The 22,376-nt window shown below is 39.3% G+C and overlaps 1 protein-coding gene across 3 annotated transcripts in view; it reads left to right on the top strand.

The window, feature by feature from the left end:
• The window catches only part of LOC142495472 (sideroflexin-1), a 53,020-nt gene that overhangs the window by 9,538 nt on the left and 21,106 nt on the right, over positions 1–22,376 (top strand). For 2 of the 3 annotated variants that reach the window (XM_075601016.1, XM_075601017.1), the window contains exons 2-4: positions 13,008–13,179; positions 15,882–16,052; positions 21,460–21,558. In XM_075601016.1, coding sequence (XP_075457131.1) covers positions 13,016–13,179; positions 15,882–16,052; positions 21,460–21,558 — 434 coding nt within the window. In that variant the 5' untranslated portion in view covers positions 13,008–13,015. Of the gene's footprint in view, positions 1–13,007; positions 13,180–15,776; positions 16,053–21,459; positions 21,559–22,376 lie in introns of those variants that run through there. The other variant, XM_075601018.1, reaches the window with a different exon arrangement.

Below are 22,376 nucleotides of genomic sequence, written 5' to 3' on the forward strand. Positions count from 1 at the left end.
GCTTTACAAAAGACAATAGGAAAGGAAATCCCTGCACCTGATAACTTAGTCTAAGTAGTTGATGGGAGACTTGCAGAAACCGCAGGTATCGGTATTAGTGCAATGGTTGGTTGGAGGGACTGTGGGTGTGGGACAGTAGCCATGAGTCTAGGTTATTGAAAAGTTTAATTTAAGAGGTGAGTTTTAAGGTGGGGTGAGAGAAGGTGTTTGGCGTATACGGAGTGTGAGGGAGTTCCACAGGTAAGGGGCAATTGAGGGAGGGGAAAGGTTTTAAGGCGAGAGAGAGAGCAGTAGAAGTGATAAGGGTAGCGAACAGACTGTTATGGGTAGAACGCAAGAGATGAGCACAGGAATAACGAGAGATCAAAGCTGGTTTATAGGGAGGAGCAAGATGAGTGTTGAGACTTGAAGGTGAGGAGAACTTTGTGGGCAATCCAAAACTTGATGGAAAGCCAGGAGAGGGATTTAAAGCAGAAGCCCAGACTGGGATTTTCTTCCCCTTTTAATATTTGCATCAATACAATGTACACCATGATGAGTAATTGGCTAAATTGACGCTTGATCGGCAAAGATTTGGCTCGGGGGTTCATTAAATCGTTGTCAGTACAGCAGAAGAGGACCAAAGATGCACAGTTCTGTGGGGAAGATCATGTGACTAGGAAGTCACTAGATACAATTGGTGCACTGCTAGAGAGGGCAGGGCTCAAAAAGGGTGTGCCAGAGCCTGTTGAGGAAAGGGATGTGACTTTGTAAATGGTTGCTATAGGAAACACAATATGCTTGTTACATTATAATAGATTCAAAATGTAATTTCAGAGTTTTTTTTTTTTTTTCTACGTGTATTTTCTCATAGTACAGAACTGATGTATTTAAAAAAAAAACATGTAGGATATTGTTTGGTAGCATCTTTGAGGAGATGAACAGAGACCTGTTTTGGGAGAAAGTAAAATTATTCTTGCAGCTGCATTTTGGATAGATTGCATCGGAGAAAGTTGTGAGGCCTGTTAACAGTATGTTAAAATAAATATCCTCTCCCGTCTAGATTATTGTATTTGTAAAATGCCAGGAAATACATTGAGTTACCTCTCGTTTTCAAGCATGTCTTGGGCACAGAGTTATGATGACAAGTACTTGGTTATATTAAATGAATTGTATGTAAAGACATTTGCATGAACAGTTAACATATCTTTATCGGCGTATGGAACAGTTACAGACCAGATTAAATTGTGAGGCAGCCTTCGTTTTATAAGAATTTAGACCAGTAGCGGGTTTGATGGTCTCTGTTTGGTGTGATAGTTGTGAGGTGCACGGTAAAAGAAGGGGGAGCGGACGGATTCTTTGTTGAACTGTGGGACCGTGAACTGTCTTTTAGAGTCAGATCTCAGGTGATAAGTGCTGTGTGTGTGGTTGAGGATTTTGTTCAAATAGATAAGGGGATCCATTAGTGCGTTAGCCGTAGCTTGACACAGGAAAGGGTGTATCTTGGCAATATTTATTTTTGTATCCCATTTTCAGATCATTACAAATTACAACTCAGAAAAATAAAAAATCAAGGGCATTATTGGTCAATTAACTCATACAGTATTTTATTTACCCGTAGTCAGGAATATATAAGTTGGGGAAAACAAGAGAGGTGGGAGAAAAACGCTGAATGTTTGGTCAGTACAAGACAGCCTGGAAAAGCAATGCAACAGAGTTTCCCAAGTGAGATACAAAGTAGGACCCTAATCACTAATTTCTTAGTGCAGTCTCTTCCATTTATTAGAAAGCTGGGAAGAATGCAGCATTTTGGGTCCCATACGGGCCATCATCATCCTTTACCCCTATCCCACCCTGTCCTTTTTAGTATGCAACTAAAGATATGGGGAGTGGGGGCTCTGGCTGTACAAGTACTTGCTGATCACACACAAGGGTGTAGCCAGATGAAATCAAACCCATCCCAAGTCTACCTTTACAAAATAAACTAAATATATTTATAGGTGTCAGATTTGGTTAAAAAGCATCATTCTCTCTGACTTTTTTTTAAACATGTCTCTGACATTATGTAACCTTGTTCCTAAGAGTAATTTCTCCTTTTAAATTTTTTATTTTTTCATAGGATCACATGTAGTTCTAATTGAAATGAGCTTTCATTAACGAAAAACTTCCACCAGGGACTGTTGATGAAATTTTAAAGCTGGTCGTATACACGTTTGGAATCAGAAGATAGGGTACGAATTGTATAGCTTTACCATGTTGCAGCAGTGTGAAGGCCCTGGTACACTGGTCTTGTGTCATACTTATTATCAGGGCCACCAACAAAAATCATGGGGCCCGGGGCAAATGAAAGGAGCAGCGCCCCCGCCCCCCCCCCCCCCGAACCCATAGCGCACCTGCCACGCAAAAAATATTTTTTAGTGCGCAACTTTTACTTAACTGTTTTCTTATTGTGATACAGAAAAAAACATTACAATGCAACCTGTTTATTTTTATATTTTCAACAAAAGACAGGTGACTGCCTGTCTGGGTGGGTGCGAGAGTGGGTGGGGAGAGTGTTAGAGTGGGTGGGTTTTGGTAGAGTGGGTGGGTTTTGGGAGAGTGGGTTTTGGGTGGGTTTTGGGAGAGTGGGTGGGAGAGTGCGCGGGTGGGGTGGGTGTGTTTGATATCTAAAAAAATATGACATTTTGTTACAACATTTGACAATACAGGCGTTACTCAAAATGGCGTTGGATAGCGAAACGTTGTAAAGCGAAACATGTTTTCCCATAGGAACACTGTTTAAATGAAAGGTTCCGTTCCTGAAGGCATTTTTAACACTAAAATACACCAAATATTTTACGCAGGCAATAAGATATGCAGCACACATAAATTATATAGTGTATATACTGTATTATATATATATAACATAATAAATAATGTTATATATATATATATATATATATATATATATATATATATATATATATATATATATATATATATATATATATATATACACACACATATATACTCTCTTACGACACTTTGCAACGTTGTTTGTGTGTATATACACACACACACATAAACAACGTTGCAAAGCGTTGGATAAGCCGTTTTGGCGTTGTAAAAATTAATATAGGTATGCATTGCATAGCGTTGGATAAGCCATTCGTTGTAAAACGAAGCGTTGTAAATTGAGGACTGCGTGTACTAAAGTTTCCCAAGTGATAATACTGGGAGAAATATCTCCCAAAATAGACAACCAATGGACTTGTGCAAAAGGTGAACATTTCTAAATGTTTTGGCCCCCATATGGGCCTTTGTCAAGAACAATCACGCTTTGATCGTGACAAAGTCCTGTGTGGGGAACGAAACGTAAAATATTTAGAAATAATTTTTTACCTTTTGCACAAGACCACTGGTTGTGTCTATATTGGAAGGTATTTCTCCCTGTATTATCATTTGGGGATACGTTTTTTATGGAGTACATGGCAGACCCCTTGAGTTAAGGGTGCTCTCTATCTAACAATTGTTGGAAGTATATTAAAGTTTTGCACACAATGAATTTTTATCATATATTGAAAGAGACTTTCTAGAAACATAGAACCAGAGGTGGAACTTAGGGGGGGGGGGGGGGGAAAGGGGTGCAAGGGTGCCAGCTGCCACAGGCGCAGCCTGATGGCTAGCGGTGAAATCCTCCCCTGGCGTCTTTGTTGCTGTTGATTAACCTTTCAGCGCTGCAGGCAGTTACAGTGCCCTAACCTGCTTCACTAGTGAAAATGTCCAGTGCAACAAGAACATTCACATTTACAACATTTAGGCATTATGTATCAAATACATTTGCAAGTTTACAAATTGTCCCACGGTGGGGATGTGCAGCCTGTCTGATTTTAACTGCTTTGCCCACCTCATGTAAAAACAAAGAAAGAGACAGCGCAAAAAACCTCATTGTGCAATATTTAAACAAAATTGTATTGGTAAACTGGTGAGTATCACACGTACATCAATATAGTTAGATTTAAGCAGAACATGTTATGGACATGTTACCAATCTGTGCTCAGGGTACAGGACTTCTAGGTTAGCTGGCTTCTCACAGGTCTCGTGGAACAGCATGCAGGGTACAGCAGTCGTCACCGCAGGGGAACTGCCACTCCAGATGAAGAGAACACTCCGATACCGAGTGTTACGGTGGAAAGTCCTATCAACTGTATCCAGCCCTCTGCACACCAGCTTCAAAACGCCACACGGGGCGGAGGATGGTTCGGCTATGTATGCCGCTGCAGGGAACCTCACCGTCAGCCGCTTGCTCGGAGAACGCTAGACGCACATCTGTGACGTCATCGGGCGGCGTCAGCGTCGTGCGCGAGTGAGTCACTGCTTGAGGAAGCTGGAAGTCCCAAGAATGTCCCGTATAGTGCCCGCTTGGAGTCGCGAGCAATTAGACAATGTATTAGACAATGTATTAAAACATCCAATATGTAGGAATAAATGAATGCGCCCTCAGTCCAACGCGTTTCGTGTTGACGAAGTGTTGTAAACACGAAACGCGTTGGACTGAGGGCGCATTCATTTATTCCTACATATTGGATGTTTTAATACATTGTCTAATACATTGTCTAATTGCTCGCGACTCCAAGCGGGCACTATACGGGACATTCTTGGGACTTCCAGCTTCCTCAAGCAGTGACTCACTCGCGCACGACGCTGACGCCGCCCGATGACGTCACAGATGTGCGTCTAGCGTTCTCCGAGCAAGCGGCTGACGGTGAGGTTCCCTGCAGCGGCATACATAGCCGAATCATCCTCCGCCCCGTGTGGCGTTTTGAAGCTGGTGTGCAGAGGGCTGGATACAGTTGATAGGACTTTCCACCGTAACACTCGGTATCGGAGTGTTCTCTTCATCTGGAGTGGCAGTTCCCCTGCGGTGACGACTGCTGTACCCTGCATGCTGTTCCACGAGACCTGTGAGAAGCCAGCTAACCTAGAAGTCCTGTACCCTGAGCACAGATTGGTAACATGTCCATAACATGTTCTGCTTAAATCTAACTATATTGATGTACGTGTGATACTCACCAGTTTACCAATACAATTTTGTTTAAATATTGCACAATGAGGTTTTTTGCGCTGTCTCTTTCTTTGTTTTTGCATTAGTTTGGTTGTGGAGCGGTACCACGAGCGCAGCAGCATAAACCTCTCATATTGTAAACAGGTTATCTTATTTGTATTATTAATATCACTAAGAGCACATTAACACATTTTTTAGAGCGCAATTCACTTTTTTCTTCCTTCGCCCACCTCATGTACCTGACAAATTGGGCATATTTTACAATATTAATGTAGCAGAGCAGTATACCAACATTTTATCATTTCAACAATAATTCCCCCTCTTGCCAGAGCGAGACATACCATAAATCGCTCAAGCAAGGTGGGGTAAAAGGATCTCTGGTGCCACTAGGCAGCCACCCAGAGAGCGCCAGAATCCATCAGGGTATAATAGGCACCCTGCCAGTCTCCATAATGCTAATTTACACCATGGGACAGAATTTTAAATTTGAGCTAGATCACTAAAATCAGTGATTAGAGACTGGGTGGTAGATATAAACATTGTAGTAGCCAGAGGTACCTGCGGATATAAAATTATATAGTACCAAAAGCATAAACAGAATCAGTGTACACAGTAGCTGTTTTACTTGTAGTGAGCACACAAACTGGTAAATACAAATTTAGCAACTTGAATTTAATATACATTGGGTAGGAGATTTGCGTCTAAAACCTCATGCTGGGAACAAACAATCTGACACCGTATCTCTGAAAGGAACCATAAAAGTAAAATCTGGATTGCTCAGAGATACATTCTTTAAGATGAGAGGTTATAGATGTGGGATTGTAGGTGGGGATACCTTTTGGAGAGAAAAATGATCAGTCGTTATAAAATATATCACGTTTTTTGTTAGTTTTACAGTAGAAAAAAAATCTGGTGCGTGTTGGACGTCAGAAATAATCAGCAACAAGAACAAAAATCTAGTTCTCCAGTAACATTCTGTACAACCCATAGAATAGTTTTGAATTCCACTCTATTTGTGCTGAGAGCGGCAGAAAATCTAAGCAAAAATAACACTGCAAGTAGGGCATTGAAGGCAAAATAAGGACCTTCATCCCAAAAAACCCTGTCCCTGTCTATGAAGACAGCAGACTCCAACAATGTGTAAAACTTGGTCCATAGCCAGCCTCTCAAAACACACACACACACACACACACACACACACACACACACACACACACACACACACACACACACACTTCTTACTGCATCAATGTAAAACATTTAGTTATTTAGTACATTCCAACTTTGATCATTCTTTAAAAAAAAAATAGAATTAACCCCCCCCCCATACTCATTATCACTCATTTTTAATTAAAAATATAGTGTCCGAACCTTTTTAACACACTTTTGAGCATATAGCCAGCTGTCTGGGTGTTGTGCCTGCAAAACTATTCTTGTATTATAAATGTTAATTGAAACGTTAATTGAAACATACTTTTAAAACATTACATGTGTTTTCTTAAAATATTATTTTACTGCAATCCTACATCATTAAATGCTATAGATATATAGATGCACCATATATTTCACTCCATAACATGTAATGCTTCTATCTTTAACATTTAATTTTGATCCTCTGCTCCGATCAGAAAAACATTTGAAATATTGAACAGCTCAGAGGGTAAAATTTGAGCTTTTCCCACAGCCCAATGCAGACTAAAGTTTCCATGGCAACCCAAAAATAAAAAAAAAGGACATTGTCAAGTGGGAAGATACCCGTAACATAATTTAAACCGTGTGCTTGTGAGCTTTGAGCAGCTTCTTAAAAAACGAAATTTTAATTACCTGTACCAAACAAAACATACCCAAATAATTTTGGACCAGAACAAATAAAATTGAAATGTATTTACTGGTTTCACACAAACAGAAAACACACAAGGGGATTTTTCCTTAACTTTTGAAAACACGGAACACAGACACACAACAAACAGGATTTCACACTTCTCATACACGGCCAACTTGACAAAAAAAAACACCACACATTTCTCACCTCCCTTATAATAAGAAAACAAAACAGTTTGATCCTGCAAAAAAACTAAGCTAATAAGAATATACATCTCTTTTCTTATTATAACTAACCTGCTTTTAAAACTAATTTGACGCTAATTAGCTTTAGTAATTAACTTTCGTGTCTGGAATGTGTCTCTGCATGTTGTATCTGTGCAGCTTGTGCTCATAGCTGAAAAAAGGGGGGGTCACTTCAGGTACGGGCTAAATTGATTCCGTCTCCTCTCTCGAGGTGGAAATTGAGCGGAGGGAAAAGAATGTCAGTCTGGTTTAAGAGAGCCCATCGCCTGGCCAGTGCGATAAGGGCCACAGTAACCGGGCTAATTACAAAAATGACCAACATCAAATGATCTTCCCACATTGCCATTTCTTTGTCCTCCTCTCTCTCCACGGACACTAAACTCTCCTCTGCCATATATTGATTAGTTTGTGTTGTGGTGGGGAATACACCTTTAAATAAAAAAAGTGAAACTTCATCGCGAGCAATTATTTATATTCCATTTTTGGAAAAACCTGCAGATATCTGGATTGTAAATTGTATACATATAAGTCGGCATCCCTTTTTGAGGAATGTAACCCAATTTTGATGCTACTTTTCCTATGACTCAACTCTTACAGAGGCACACAGGTAAAATTCATAAGGATGTTCAAGTATGTCTTATATTTTTGTCCAAGGTACAACAATAGAACTTGACAGCACCGAGACTACTACTACTTCTATATCATGATGAAGTACTATAGGCGTGAAACGCGCTGTGTGTTTCCACAACCTCTTTAGGAGTTCCATTTTTTTTTGTATGACCCAATAAAGTCGTCTTTTATGATGTAGCCCCCTCTGGATCCTTATTTCATTGGATAGTATTCTGGTTTTCCTATTCTTGTTCCTGCTACTTCTATATCAGGACCTGACTCATAGCCACTTATTGCTGTGGAGAAAAGGGAAGGATAAGGTTTATGCTTGGATTCCTGACCCTACAGATTTGATAAGCTACAAAGCCTCATGAAATACGAAGATTTATACTACAACAGACACACGGATTTCTCAAGCAAACAACCCTTTTAATATATATAACTGACACAAACCCCTTGATATAACTGACAACCTAACAAAACTTCTGGGGAAACGAATTTTCCCTACCTAAACCTAGGGCATTTTTCACCCCGAGATTCCCAACACCCAAGATTCGCAACCTGGGAATCTTAATCTCAGGGGGAAAAGACCATAACCCTGAATTCCGGAAAACCACATCGGACTTGGACCTAACCCTCGGGCGTGTTTTTCCTCTGAGATTCGCAATATTTATTCTTAATCACGGGGCAAAACAAAGTCCTCTGGAATTCCGGTGAACCACATTGGATTGTCCCGAAGACAGAGGTCCTAACCAAACACCCTATCCCGTCCGCTGGGGTCCAGAGCCTGGGTGTTTTCCCTGTTGAAAAACCCTACCTCTGATAATCCCATGTGAAAGGGTATTTAACCAGTTTTACCAAAGTAAAAAAAAAGTTTTTTACTTAGTTTAAAAAAAAAAAAAAATGGATAGCATCAACTTAACATGTGAATACCTCCAATTTATCACTTCATTCCGCTTTTCCAGAACCCATAAAAAAAACAAGGTCTTCCTTTTTCAGACGCGCCTGGGGCTCTGCCAAAAGGCGTGCCGACATTGCTGGTATCTTCACAGAGTTTTAGCCATCCGAGTCACAGCACCAGAGTTGTCATGGAAAAACTCAATCCACACTTACTATTATTTAGGTAAAAGCAATCCGTTGAGAAACTTTATTGCAGCAGCCACTTGCAAGAGTACATTCACATATAAAAATCAAGACATGCGTCTGATCTAACATAAAATGCACTAACCTATATATACCCCAAGCAGTATACTTTATACCCAAAAGGTAATGGGCGTGGATACATAATTTTGCAAAGCCCGCCCATATGACTTCATCGGGCATCCTATTTTATTTCCACATAATTACCAATTATATTTTGCAAACTAGACAGGACAAAGAAATAAAGATAATTTCTGGAACCCTCACCCTCGCCTCCCTCCCCCCCCTCCCCCCCACAACTGTTAGGCGAAGGAGGGGGACAAAACGGCTAACAGGAATTTTTACAGTAGTGAACAAATAGAGAGAGAACCCTGTATAGCACTCAGTTTCGCACTCTGATGATGGATGAGTGGTTTAAAACATATTCTTTATTAATAGCATATATTAAAATAGTAGGTGTTGGAGCAACGTACTGGAGGTAGGTTGATCCTAAATATTAATAGCCGTTTTGGCTCCGGATCAGATAGTATCTTATATACCAGATATAACTATATTGGAACACTAGTGGTGAAGAAAATTAAACTAAAAGCATATAATCAGCGCTCTAACCTAAAAACCTAAACCTATATATAAGTGAAATAAACAGGTGCTCTAAAAACGAAAAGGGGATCCCCTATGTGGGAAACTCTAATATTAATCCCTCACAACCTATTTTAGAAGATTGGGGAATGGCTGCCTCAGGAATAAAAACAAACCTATCCACAAGGTATGTATACAAAGCATGAAAAATGACAAAAAAGCACAGATACATACAACACAAACAGTGATTCCCTGGCGCACTATCAGATATTAAACCTGACTGATGAAAGTAGTCCCATGAATCAATTGATGATAAGAATGAGATCCACAGTCCACAATGTCCCGTTCTTTTAGATTGGAGACTTGTCTGGAAATACAAATGAAACAACCATTGCGCAGTACCCTATGGTCAGTGTTCCACACCCCCACCGTTGCTATCTACTTACTTAAAAATAGATAATAATGGGCCTCAAAAGGTTTCTTTATTCTCCTCACGGTTGGCTCTGACTGATTCCTGCTACTGGTAACACGATCCTTATTTCCAGCATCAGCAACGCCATACACCGAATGGGAACAGAAATGGGCACCAATAGTGTGATACTATAAACATGTATTGTTAAAATAACAGGCTTAAAAACATGCACTCACATGCTGTAACGCCCTATGCGTGTCCTACAACGTGCCGTCCGCTTAACATGCGAGGATGCCGAGGGATTGCAGGAGGAGGCTGGAGTCGGCGTAGATCCCCGTTTCGTGGCCGCGACTCGGAGCGCCTGGTCCCTCCTCCGATGACGTTCCCTGCCAATCAACCTCTTCTCCTCACACAGGGTCTGCACGTCGCGGTACGTCCTGCAAGCTCCACCCTACGCGCGTTTCGTGACTCTGACGTCACTTCTTCAGGGGTAATGTGAAGAATCACTGTTTGTGTTGTATGTATCTGTGCTTTTTTGTCATTTTTCATATATTGGAACACTGGTAACAGAACAGCACAGAGATCCTGAAGTGGACCTGTGTGATAGGTGTGTGCTGCTGGGTGTGCTAAAATAGGTACTGAGAAGACATATCACATAGTGGCAGAGTCTGCGTAAATCCTTTAATAAGGTGGTAAGTATGATATGTAGATGCTGATAGATTATCAGTGGTCGTATGTGCTGTCAGCTTTGTTGCTACTCTGTATATAAGGGTGTATCCAGCTGAGTGTCAAACTGACCTGAGATAACCTTGAAATGCTATACTGCAGGGATATGTGTCCTGCATTAACCTCTAGGGCTGTGTGTAGCAGGTAGAGTATGAATTGTAGGCAAAAGGTAAGGTTATAGGAAACTTTATCAGGAAGGCACTATAGCTAGATGGTGTGTGGTCATGATCCTATATCAGAGGGTAAGCTGAAGGTAGGCACAGATAGTAACCCTATGTGCTGCTGTCTAGAATATCCTTAACAGCGGCGCAACTAGGATGTTACTGCGGGTAACTATAAATCAGTACATCTATGTATGTTTAGCACTCTCTAAACAGACACCACACAGTAGAGGCTTGAAATGACCATCGGGGCACTTTTAGCCTGTATATCCTACCTCCAGTACGTTGCTCCAACACCTACTATTTTAATATATGCTATTAATAAAGAATATGTTTTAAACCACTCATCCATCATCAGAGTGTGAACCTGAGTGCTATACAGGGTTCTCTCTCTATTTGTTCACTACTGTATGTACACCCTAAGCACCGTTCATCACCCCACCTTACTACTGTGGCTGCAGCAGGGGCCCCCTTATCACCCTAAGGAATTTTTACAGATAAGAAGTAAAGTGACGGGCCTATCTAGGAAGATATAACAAATAGTCAGCTGTTATAAAGGTGAGAATAAGTTCAGAAAAGAGAAGAAACTTCTTTCATATGTCTATTTGACTGCATCACTGCTATTCATAATACACTGTAACACAAAGCATGACTTTTCTTAGAGTAATACATATTATTAATAATATAAAAATATTATACTTCCACCATAAGAAAAGGTTTGAGGAGATAAGGTAATGGATAAGATTAAGAGGAGTAACGAGTATTGGGTTGAGAAGGAAGGATTTAAGACAACTGAGGAAGGTTAAGAGAGGTAAGAGACAGGAAGGGGTTTAAGGTGATCCGGTGCGAACATTCCTAGCATGAGGCGGCTTCTTGGATCCATCTCGCTGATCTTCCAGACACCCTGCCACTCTTCCTCAATAACGGTCTTCCGGCCATGTAGCACCAGGCAAAAGTATGGACAGAAGGGACAGAGGAGGTCGAGCGTGTCGGGAAGCTCATTGAGAGGATTTCAGTCACGGCAGCTTTAACAAAGCGCTCCTGCAACCAGCAGATATAAATATTGCAGTAATAAATAGTGGTAATAATCGGGTAACTGTCCATTTTTATTACCACAGTATTACTATGGTACGTTGTTGCCCAACTCTTGTCCACTCAGTCTGCCTATTTTCTTATCTGCAGTCCCTTACTAGGGCTTCTTGGTTGTGTTTCTTTGACTATGCTATATGTCTGTCCTATTTACCATCGCAGCAGTAGGAAACATTGGTCGAAAGAGGTTGGGTTCTTCACATATACAGTATGCACATTTATGCAAATGACTGACTGGGATCAAAAACAGCCTATTTAAGTAATTTATATTATTGTTCATTTCAGTTTATTCTTTTAAGGTCTCATGTATGCTCAAAGTGACAGTCCACTATAGGTTAATTAGATGACATCACTTCCCTAAAAAAAATATACATTTTATTTCTTTTCTTTTTTGAGAGTTTTAATATACGACCAGGTTTCCAGAGTGGCGTTATTTTTTTAATTTGATTGTTCCACTAGGTTGCAAGCAAAATTATGCACATCTATTTCTCTCATTAATTTAAGTATGATTCACTACTCTTCGAATTACAAAAAGGAACGAAAGGAGAAGGGATATTATAAGATGAGTGAAAGGAACTTAATCCCTACATCTCGGTTTACAATGTTTATAAACTTCCAAGCCAATTGAAAAAAAAATGTTTTTGCTTGCATCAATTAGCAAGTTTAGCTTTTTAAACAATACATTGCCATTTGCAGGTGAATCTTTGCAAGATACCAATCTTTATTGGTATTGAAAAGCTATTCCAGCTTGTGAAATGAAGAATACAGGTCCATATATACTAAACACTACTATGCCTAAGACGGCTTCTGGCACTGGAAGGCACCTTACAGCCCGTTCATTATAATTGCCTGTAAGGTGTTTTCAGGTTCCAGAAGATGTCTTACACTTGCACTACACTTGCAGTAAAAAATTATGGCTTATACGCTCTACAATGATACATAATAAAAGATATCAATAGGGATCAAAACCAAAATATCCTACAAGAAACGGCTGCATTTTGTTACACTTCCTACAAAAAATGAGCAAATATATTCAGAATAAATATGGTAAAAAAAATCCTAATCTAATTCAATCCTTTGTTAAAAGGTAATACAAATAAATCTATTATCACAGATTGCGCAATTATTACAGATGATCACCTTCTAATATGTTGAATGTAAAAAAAATTAAATGTGTTTGTTTATGTTTGTTTTTGTGCAGTTTTGAAAATGTCAGACGAATTGCCACTAAATATTAACATCAAGGAACCACGCTGGGATCAAAGTACATTTGTTGGAAGAGCCAAGCATTTCTTTACAGTAACCGACCCGAGAAATATTCTTCTGCCCAACGAACAGCTGGAACGTGCCCATCAAATAGTTCATGATTACAGGTACAGTCTTGCTTTTTACACTGTGCAAAGGATACCTTTACCCTTTTTCTTGTCTATTGGTCTTGGATCTTAATAAAGGTACCGTCCCACCCACAAATTACATATCGTGAAACTGAGCAATATTATGCATTGTAATGCAGTTTGCTTACCTTATTTTTACTTTTTTTTTCTACGCCGTTTTAAATTATGTTTCAAAAGACCCAACGCCTGCAGTAGAGCATTCACATAGCGCCTACTTTTTATTGTAACTTGCTGCTTCCACCTGGCAGGACAGAAATGTTTTCAAACAAATGTATCAAAGAAAAGGTCTTACACTGAGCCTCTAAGGTTCTTTAACGTTTACTGAAATGTCCCTAGCAGCCATGGTATAACATTGTTTTGGGTTTCATTTGGCAGGAATAAAACACTATATTAAAAAAAAAATCAATGAGCTGGGGAAAACAGACACCCTATGTACATTAGGTGAACATCTTTCAAACGTAAACCTTGTGCTGCCAGAAAATTCTCCAATGCTTTACACAAAGGTGCAGTTATCCTGTCTATTAAGAAAGCACTCTGACAAACATTAGGTGCAGTTGCCTTCCGTCGGAAGTAGCTATACCTTTTATTCCAGCCATAGTTAAAAAGCTGAGCTGAGAAGAGCCTCACATTCTTAACCTATGACTTGCCTAAGCCTCATATGCTTTACCTCTCTGTGAAAAAAAAAAAAAAAAAACCTTTAGTGGTACTGCGTTTGACTTCCATGGATTCTTAATGTAGTTAACATTGAGGAAACGCTATTCTGCCTAGTTTACAAACATGTATGCTTACAAAGCAGAAAGATGCTTCTTAATCTACTGTAAAGTTTTTTTCTTTCAATAGTAAGTGGAGCTATACATTTGTTAATTAAAAAAATAGAGTGGTACTTTAAGGATGTGAATTAAGACCTTTGAATACTAGTTATACCCATCACTATCTTGTTAAGGCGCAAGTAGCTCTCTTGGGACATTCAGCTGCCAGTACTTGGATCGTAAGTCCTCCCCACAGCAAGATTCAACGCGTTTCGCTGGGCTTCATCACGAATTATGATGATTGTTAATGAAGCCTAGCGAAACGCATACAGAGACCCTGATTTAAGAAGAGTGACCATTGTAGAGCTCCCATCAGAGAGAGGTGGATCTCTGATACGCTATCTTTATTATAGAAATCTGTGAGTGGGATCAACATTGATTTTAGTTTAAATTCACTGTCACCGTAGGCTACACCATTATTGTCATTCACATATTCTTCATGTGAACTACAAGTGCTCCCCTTACTTGGACGACTACTGCATTTTGGGGACCAGAGGACGGTCCTATACAAGGGTGTAGAGCTGATTTAGATTTCTTTACCTCACATATTATATAATTAGAATTTTTCACATTACTGGTGTAGGTTATACACTTCATTGATTTTGAGGCACTTATATTAATAATTTACAGGGACACACATTTGTTTTTTTTCTCTCATTCACTTTGTATTGGTTGCATTTTATTAACCCATTAGGCATAAAAGCAAGCACCCAGTTACATAATTTTTTTTTCTGTCAGGACTTTAGGCTACATTGCTCCCAAAGCAACCTTACTTTATTACATACAGTATATAAAAATCTGGTTTTGGATTATGGCAGAATGTGAATTTGATCAAATATAGTATATATGATCAAATGCACATATTCAGCCATAATCCAAAACAAGATTTCAAACCAATTGGTTTTAGGCAAACCATAACACTGAGTGAGCATCTCTAATTTTCAATGTACCAACTTAAAGCTTTGTGGTTACAATAAAAAAAAGTTTCTCGTGTAAGAGTTTTTTAGGTGTTCATTGTTAATAATATATGCCAAATAATTCTATTTTGTAAGACTCCTTTTCATACTAATATCACATCATCCCTATATGCCAGGAGTGGCCAACTCCAGTCCGCTAGGGCCACTAACTGGTCAGATTTTCAGGATATCCCTGCTTCAGCATAATTGGCTTAGTCATTATTGACTGAGTCACTAATATCACATCATCCGTATATGCTATACTAATATTGGATCATTTGTATATGACCTACTAATATCACATTAACCCGTATATGCGCTACTAAGATTGCATCATCGATATATGCCTAGGAGATTTGCATGAGCAGGGAGTAAATCTTCTGCCCATTGTAATGTTACTGATTTAACATAAGTATCTTTCCTACATAGAACATAGCAGCTTAAATGTACATCATTCTTAACAGTGATTAATTATGCGGATACATGTTACTGCACATAAACCATCCTCATGCCGTCACATTGGAACAATATATAAAGTATAGCAATGGAGTTCTTCATTCCCTAAAAACACCTCTTTATTGAAAGGTCTTAATTTTTGTTGAATTGCAATACATGATTAAGAAATGTAGTACTATTTTTATGGATAGCCTAACGCATGCACACGCCTTGTTTTTACATTACGCAGAAATATTAGCAATCAGCAAGGCTACGGACTTTAACATATTGGGCACAGTTTGGTTTATAGTTGTACAGCTTGATTCTTTAAATAAAAGACTCTAAGCTGCTTCAATCGATTTTAACCCTGGTTTAGGCTTTTCCTGCACAATCAAATTCTGGATTAACCAATTCTGTGAATGCCTCCACCACAATGACTAAAGAATTCTCTACACCACAATCTTTGTTTTTATAATCCAAGACAAGGTATAGTGGCACCAGGACTCACTGAAAATGAACTATGGAGGGCAAAGTATGTCTACGATTCAGCTTTTCACCCTGACACTGGTGAAAAGATGATCCTGATTGGACGAATGTCTGCTCAGGTACCAATGAATATGACCATCACCGGCTGCATGATGACTTTTTACAGGTGAGAAATAATATTTGTTGCACTAATGAGGCAGTGTGTTCTTAGCATTGAGCCATTGGAAGATTTTCAGGTTTATTATAATGTGATTTTAGATGCTAACTTGGGATGCAAGTGTGGTAGTGGAGAACCCAAAACCGATTGTCCAAAAATGAATAAAACAAGTAATGATTTCTTTATTATGATGCAATTGCAAGCAGACCAAAATGATAAAATCTCACAGACTTGATCTGACCATTCAAAACACAAAACTATTTGCATATATCTAAATCACCGAATGTATTAGGCAATTATTATACAGCTAATCTGGTTGGAGGAGATTTTAAACTAGGATGGAGGGGGGAGGGGAATGAAACAGATAACGGACTAAATAGAATAGATGAGTAAACAAGGGGTTATGGAGGTAGAATGGGGGCAAGTGCGAGTTTGACAAGCAGCGAGACACCCATAGTAAATACAGATAATACTAGAAAACTTCTAAAGACTAAACCAAGTTGTCGCAGGAAGGAAGGAGCAGATAAGATAATAGTACAGACTCCAAAAAAATTCAAATGCATGTTTGATAATGGAAGAAGCCTGACAGATAAAATGGGGGAGCTTGAATTAATAGCTGCAAGGGAGCAGTATGATATCAAAGGCATTACTGAAACATGGTGGGATGAAACTCATGATTGGGCAGTTAGGTTAGAGGGTTATTCCCTTTTTCAGAAGGATCGAGCAAATAGAAGAGGTGGAGTATGTTTATATGTTAAACAGGATCTAAAACCTATTATAAGGAAGATGTTTATGAAGGGAATCATGAAAATGTAGAGACCTTGTGGATAGAAATTAGCAGTGGAGGTTAAAGTATAAAGAAAATGTTTGTAGGAATATGCTATAAACCACCAAATATCAATGAGATTGAGGAAGCTTAAAACACTTTTGCAAATGGAGAAGGCATCAAAACTAGTTCATGTTTGCATAATGGGTGATTTTAATTATTCAGACATAAACTGGGGCAATTAGATTAGCATTACAACAAAAATAAACCGTTTTTTGGTGTGCTTAAAGACAATTATATGACACAAATGATTGAGGAACCAACCAGGAGAGGGGCAATACTGGATTTGGTAATATCAAACAATGTAGAAGTAATAGCAAATATTCAAGTCCTGGAACCTTTGGGTAACAGTGTCATAACATGGTCTCATTTGAAATTATCCAAAACAGGATTACTTAGGTTCAACAAAGATCGTAAATTTTAAAAAGGCAGATTTTAATAAACTGAGGACTAATCTACAAGGAATAAATTGGGATGATGTTTTTGCAGGGAAAATGTACAAGATGCAGTAAATGGGCAGTCTTTAAAACATTGTTAGAAAACCCTTATCAGTGTATACCCTTTAGGTAATAGGTATAAAAGAAATAAATCAAAACCATTGTGGCTAAATAAACAGGTAGGGGAGGAAATGGAAAAGAAGAGGCAGGCGTTTAGATTCTTGAAGTCAGAAGGGAGAGAGGCAGCATATCAGAATTATAAGGAATGTAACCACAATTGCAAAAGGGCAATCAAATTGGCAAAAATGGATAATGGAAAAAAGGATTGCAATAGAAAGTAAGATCAACCCTAAAAAGTTCTTTAAGTACCTTAATAACAAAAAAATCAGAAAAGAAAATATTAGGACCCTTTCAGTGTGAAATGGGCAGGCAGATTATTGGAGAAGGAAAAAGCAGAGGCATTAAACAAATTCTTTGCCTCTGTGTTTACCAGGGTAGAATCAATTTCAGTCCTGTGCCGTAGGAGGAAGCCACAACCTCCTCTATTAATGAACAATTGGTAAATAAGGCACCTGGCCCCAATGGCATACATCCAAGAGTTCTCAAGGAGTTAGGTTCAGTAATAGCAAAACCATAACATTTAATATTCAAGAACACAATTTCCACAGGCTTAGTACCGCAAAATTGGCCTAAAGTAGATGTGGTGCCTATATTTAAAAGGGGAGCTAAATCACAACCGGGGAATTACAGACCTGCAAGCCCAACTTCAATAGTGGGGAAGCTACTTGAAGGCTTAATACGGGATAATACTCAGGAATACCTAATGGGAAAACAAAATTATTAGTAATAGTCAGCATGGATTTATGAAGGATAGATCATGCCAAACTAACCTTATTAGTTTCTTTAAGGAAGTAAGTAAGAATTTAGACCAGTTTAATGCAGTTGATGTGGTCTACTTAGATTTTGCAAAGTCTTTTGATATGGTTCCAAACAAGAGGTTGGTGTATAAAATAAAGCAAATTGGAGTAAGAATGTTTGCACTGGATTGAAAACTGGTTGAAGGATAGACGACAGTGGGTTGTCATAAATGGAACCTTTTCATTTTGGGCTTAAATTGTGAGTGGAGTACCTCAGGGATCGGTACTGGGACTCCTGCTTTTGAACTTGTTTATTAATGACCTGGAGGTTGGCAAAGAGGGGAAAGTATCCATCTTTGCTGATGACTATTAATTGTGTAAGGTTGTGGAATCGGAGTAATGTATCTCTCCAGGAGTTGGATAGATAGGAAACTTGGGCAGGTAAATGGCAGATGAGGGTTAATACAGATAAATATGAGGTTATACATTTGGGAAACAAGAATAAACAGGCAACTTACAAATTAAATGGGGATAAATTAGGGGAATCTTTGATGGAGAAGGATTTAGGAGTGCTTGTAGACAGCAGGCTTAGCAATAGTGCCCAAAGTCATGCAGTAGCTGCAAAGGCAAACAAGATCTTGCATTAAACGGGCAATGGATGGAAGGGAAGTAAACATAATTATGCCTCTTTATAAAGCATTAGTAAGACCACACCTTGAATATGGAGTACAATTTTGTGCACCAACCCTAGAAAAGACATTATGGAACAAGAGAGAGTGCAGAGAAGAGCCACCAAATTAATAAAGGGGATGGACAATCTAACTTATGAGGAGAGGCTAGCTAAATTAGATTTATTTACATATGAGGATAGGCTAGCTAAATTAGATTTATTTACATTAGAAAAGAGGCGTCTAAGAGGGTATATGATAACTATATACAAATATATTCGGGAACAGTATAAGGAGCTTTCAAAAGAACTATTTATCCCAAGGGCCGTGCAAAGGACTCTAGGTCATCACTTTAGGTTGGAGGAAATGAGATTTCACCAGCAACAAAGGAAATGTTTTTTTACAGCAAGAGCAGTTAAAATGTGGAATTACTTACCAATGGAGACTGTGATGGCAGATACAATAGATTTGTTCAAAAAAAGTTGTACATATTTTTTAGAAAGGAAAGGTATACAGGGATATACCAAATAAGTAAACATGAGAAGGATGTTGATCCAGGGAGCAATTCTTTGAGTCAGGAAGGAATTTATTTTTCCCCTTATGAGATTTCATTGGATGATATGTCGCTGGGGTTTTTTGTTTGCCTTACTCTGGATCAATATACTATAAGTATAGATATAGGATAAAGTATGTTGTCGAAATTTAGCAAAGGTTGAATTGAATAGGTTCATGTGTTTTTTTTTTTTTTTTTTTTTTTTTCCCCAACCTGCTATGTAATCTAATGGAATGTCCATATAAGGATTATGAAAATAACTATTATACCTATCTAAACAGAATAAGCCTTTCACCCACTTTTCCTTCGTCAACAACTGTTTTATCTTGTTAGTTGCATATGACCCTGAAGTTGCTAACAATAACTCTTTTTTTCTCTTGGTAAACAGTTTAGTGTCTGCCCACTATCTTGCTCTCTCTGACCTCATACATTCCTACAAACTATTCACAAACTCATTAACCCTTTTGCCACCAGAGTAGTCTTCGTATACCATAATGTGTCTGAGACCCCATACCATAATCCAGGGGTGAGCAAACTTTTTATGCCGAGCCCCCCTTTTTCATCCATGAAATTTCTCGGGCCCCCCCTGCCTGATGTAATCAATCACATGAGGGGAAAAAAAACTTTATTAAACGGTATACAAATGTAAATACAAATACATCTCTGCCCCGTTATAGCGCGGTCCTCGGGGGCCACCCGATCCGACCGCGCTATAACCGGGGTCGTGCTAATTTGAAAAAAATGGCCGCCGCGCGCCCGATCGGGAGGAGGGGTGAAGAGGTGGAGTGAGGCGCCGGCAGCCACCGTACTTACCCCAGCATTGCCCTTGCACTTCCCCCAGCAGCCTCACTTCTACCAGCACCAATTCCCCCCCCCCCCCCCCGAACCCCAGCCCGGCATTGATTTTCCCCTCCGCCAGCAGCCCCGCAACCCAGCCCAACACCGGGCCCCGCACCCCAGCCTGGCAGCAATTTTTTTTCAACTTCCCCCCCCCCCCCTCCTGCAAACAGTCCCGCACCCCAGCCTGGCACCAATCACCCCCCCAGCCCCGATCCCCGCAGGCAACCCCACGATGCCTCAGCAGCTGACACCGGAGGTAGGGGGGTAAGGGGCTGTGAGTGAGTGTGAGCTGTGAGTGTGTGCAGTGAGCTGTGAGTGTGTGCAAAAAAACACACACTCAATCACAACCAACACTGGCACACATACACTCAATCACAACACACACACACACAGACACAACACAAAACCATAAGTCACAGATTTCACCTGGGGGGCGGGGGGGAAGTACTACTGTAAGCTTGCTCCTCCTGTCCCCCATGCTGCTGAAAACTGGGATGGGTAACACAGGAGGAGGAGGGGATGTCTGTGTGCAGGGAAGGAAAGCCCCGCCCCCCTCTGACAGAGGAGAGAAGCAGCCTCAGCACGGAGCTTCTGGCCGCCCGTGCACAGCTCTGCCCGCCCCCAGGTTTCCCCTCACGCAGCCCGCGCACCCCTAAATAAACTTGCGCCCCCCAGTTTGCGCACCACTGCCATAATCCAATTCTCAGGCCCAGAATTCCACACTCCCACACAAGTCTATGAAAAATAGCATTAGAAGATGATTGAAAAGATATTGTTTTATATAATTGATATACTTTTCCAAAATTGTATCAATGACCATCAATTCTATGTACTTGATTAATTAAGCAATAGTTTTGTGTCTAAAATAATGTCTTCAATGTTAGAAACATTACTTTGTTTATCTTATCAGTGTTCCTTCTTTTTAATTCTCTGCATTTAATAATTGCATAAGCAGTAGTGACCATTTATACAGGTTGGATTTCAAAATAACATTTTCCGAGGACCAATGGGTATTGCTGCATTTAGTATTTCTCACTCCATATTCTGCTCTGGGACAACACATGAACATGGAAAGTTAGAGCATTTTACTCATCTGTCGGAGATTATTCAGAAATAGTTTGAAGTGCCCATACAAATACTGCAGTAGCACAGATATTCAAATGTAGCCTTTCAAACTACTGCCTCGAAGACGTCAAACAAGAAACTAAATACTTTGTGCTGTTTTCTATTTCTAGAACAACGCCAGCTGTGGTTTTTTGGCAGTGGATTAACCAGTCTTTTAATGCCATTGTTAACTACACAAATAGGAGTGGCGATGCACCAATCACTGTAAGGTAGGATGATGGTTGTTACTATGTTAAAGCAGCAGTTCAAAGCAATTTCCTACATGTGTTTTTTTTTTTTTTTTTTTTAAATCAGTTCTGTACTATGAAAAAATACATTTAAAAAAAAAAATTTTAAAGACATTTTTTTTAATGTTTCTAATGTAGGAAGCATTTCCAAAGTGACTTCCCCTTCTGATAGACTCTGGCTCTTGAGCCCCGCCCTCTCTCTAGCAGTGAACCAATTGAATCTGTTAACTGCCCAGTCAATCATTCCAGGTACTACATTGCCCAAAATGCTGTGCAAGAACTGAATTAAATAACCCGGAGCCAGCTATTGATTATAGGAGAACAGATCGATCTGCAGCGTGGCGAATCACTTGTCGGTGTGCAGAATGTATTGATTGTATTGAATGGGAACATTTTTTTTTAATATATATATATATATATATATATATATATATATATATATATATATATATATATATATATATATATATATATATATATATATATAAACGGCAGCTTGAACTGCAGCTCTATGGGTTATTTTATACCTGCCTGACAGCCACGTGGTGCTTGGGCTTTCACTGCTTTATTTCTTTGCCAACATAGACTTGGATTCTTGCGACTTGTAGAATTAAAAGGACCACAATGTGTCTGAATCACACCTGGCAGAATGTTTTTCAAGTTAAAAGCAAATTAATTACACTTTTTTAAAGGGACAATCCCATATAGTGTGTAAACAAAAACGTTAAAAAAAATATATCATTTTGTCCTGTCCACTTTTTTTGGCTCCTTTTAAAACCACCTTGAACTCTTGTGAAGGG

Source organism: Ascaphus truei, chromosome 5 (genome assembly GCF_040206685.1).
Source record: "Ascaphus truei isolate aAscTru1 chromosome 5, aAscTru1.hap1, whole genome shotgun sequence".
In the NCBI taxonomy this organism is placed as follows: domain Eukaryota; kingdom Metazoa; phylum Chordata; class Amphibia; order Anura; family Ascaphidae; genus Ascaphus; species Ascaphus truei.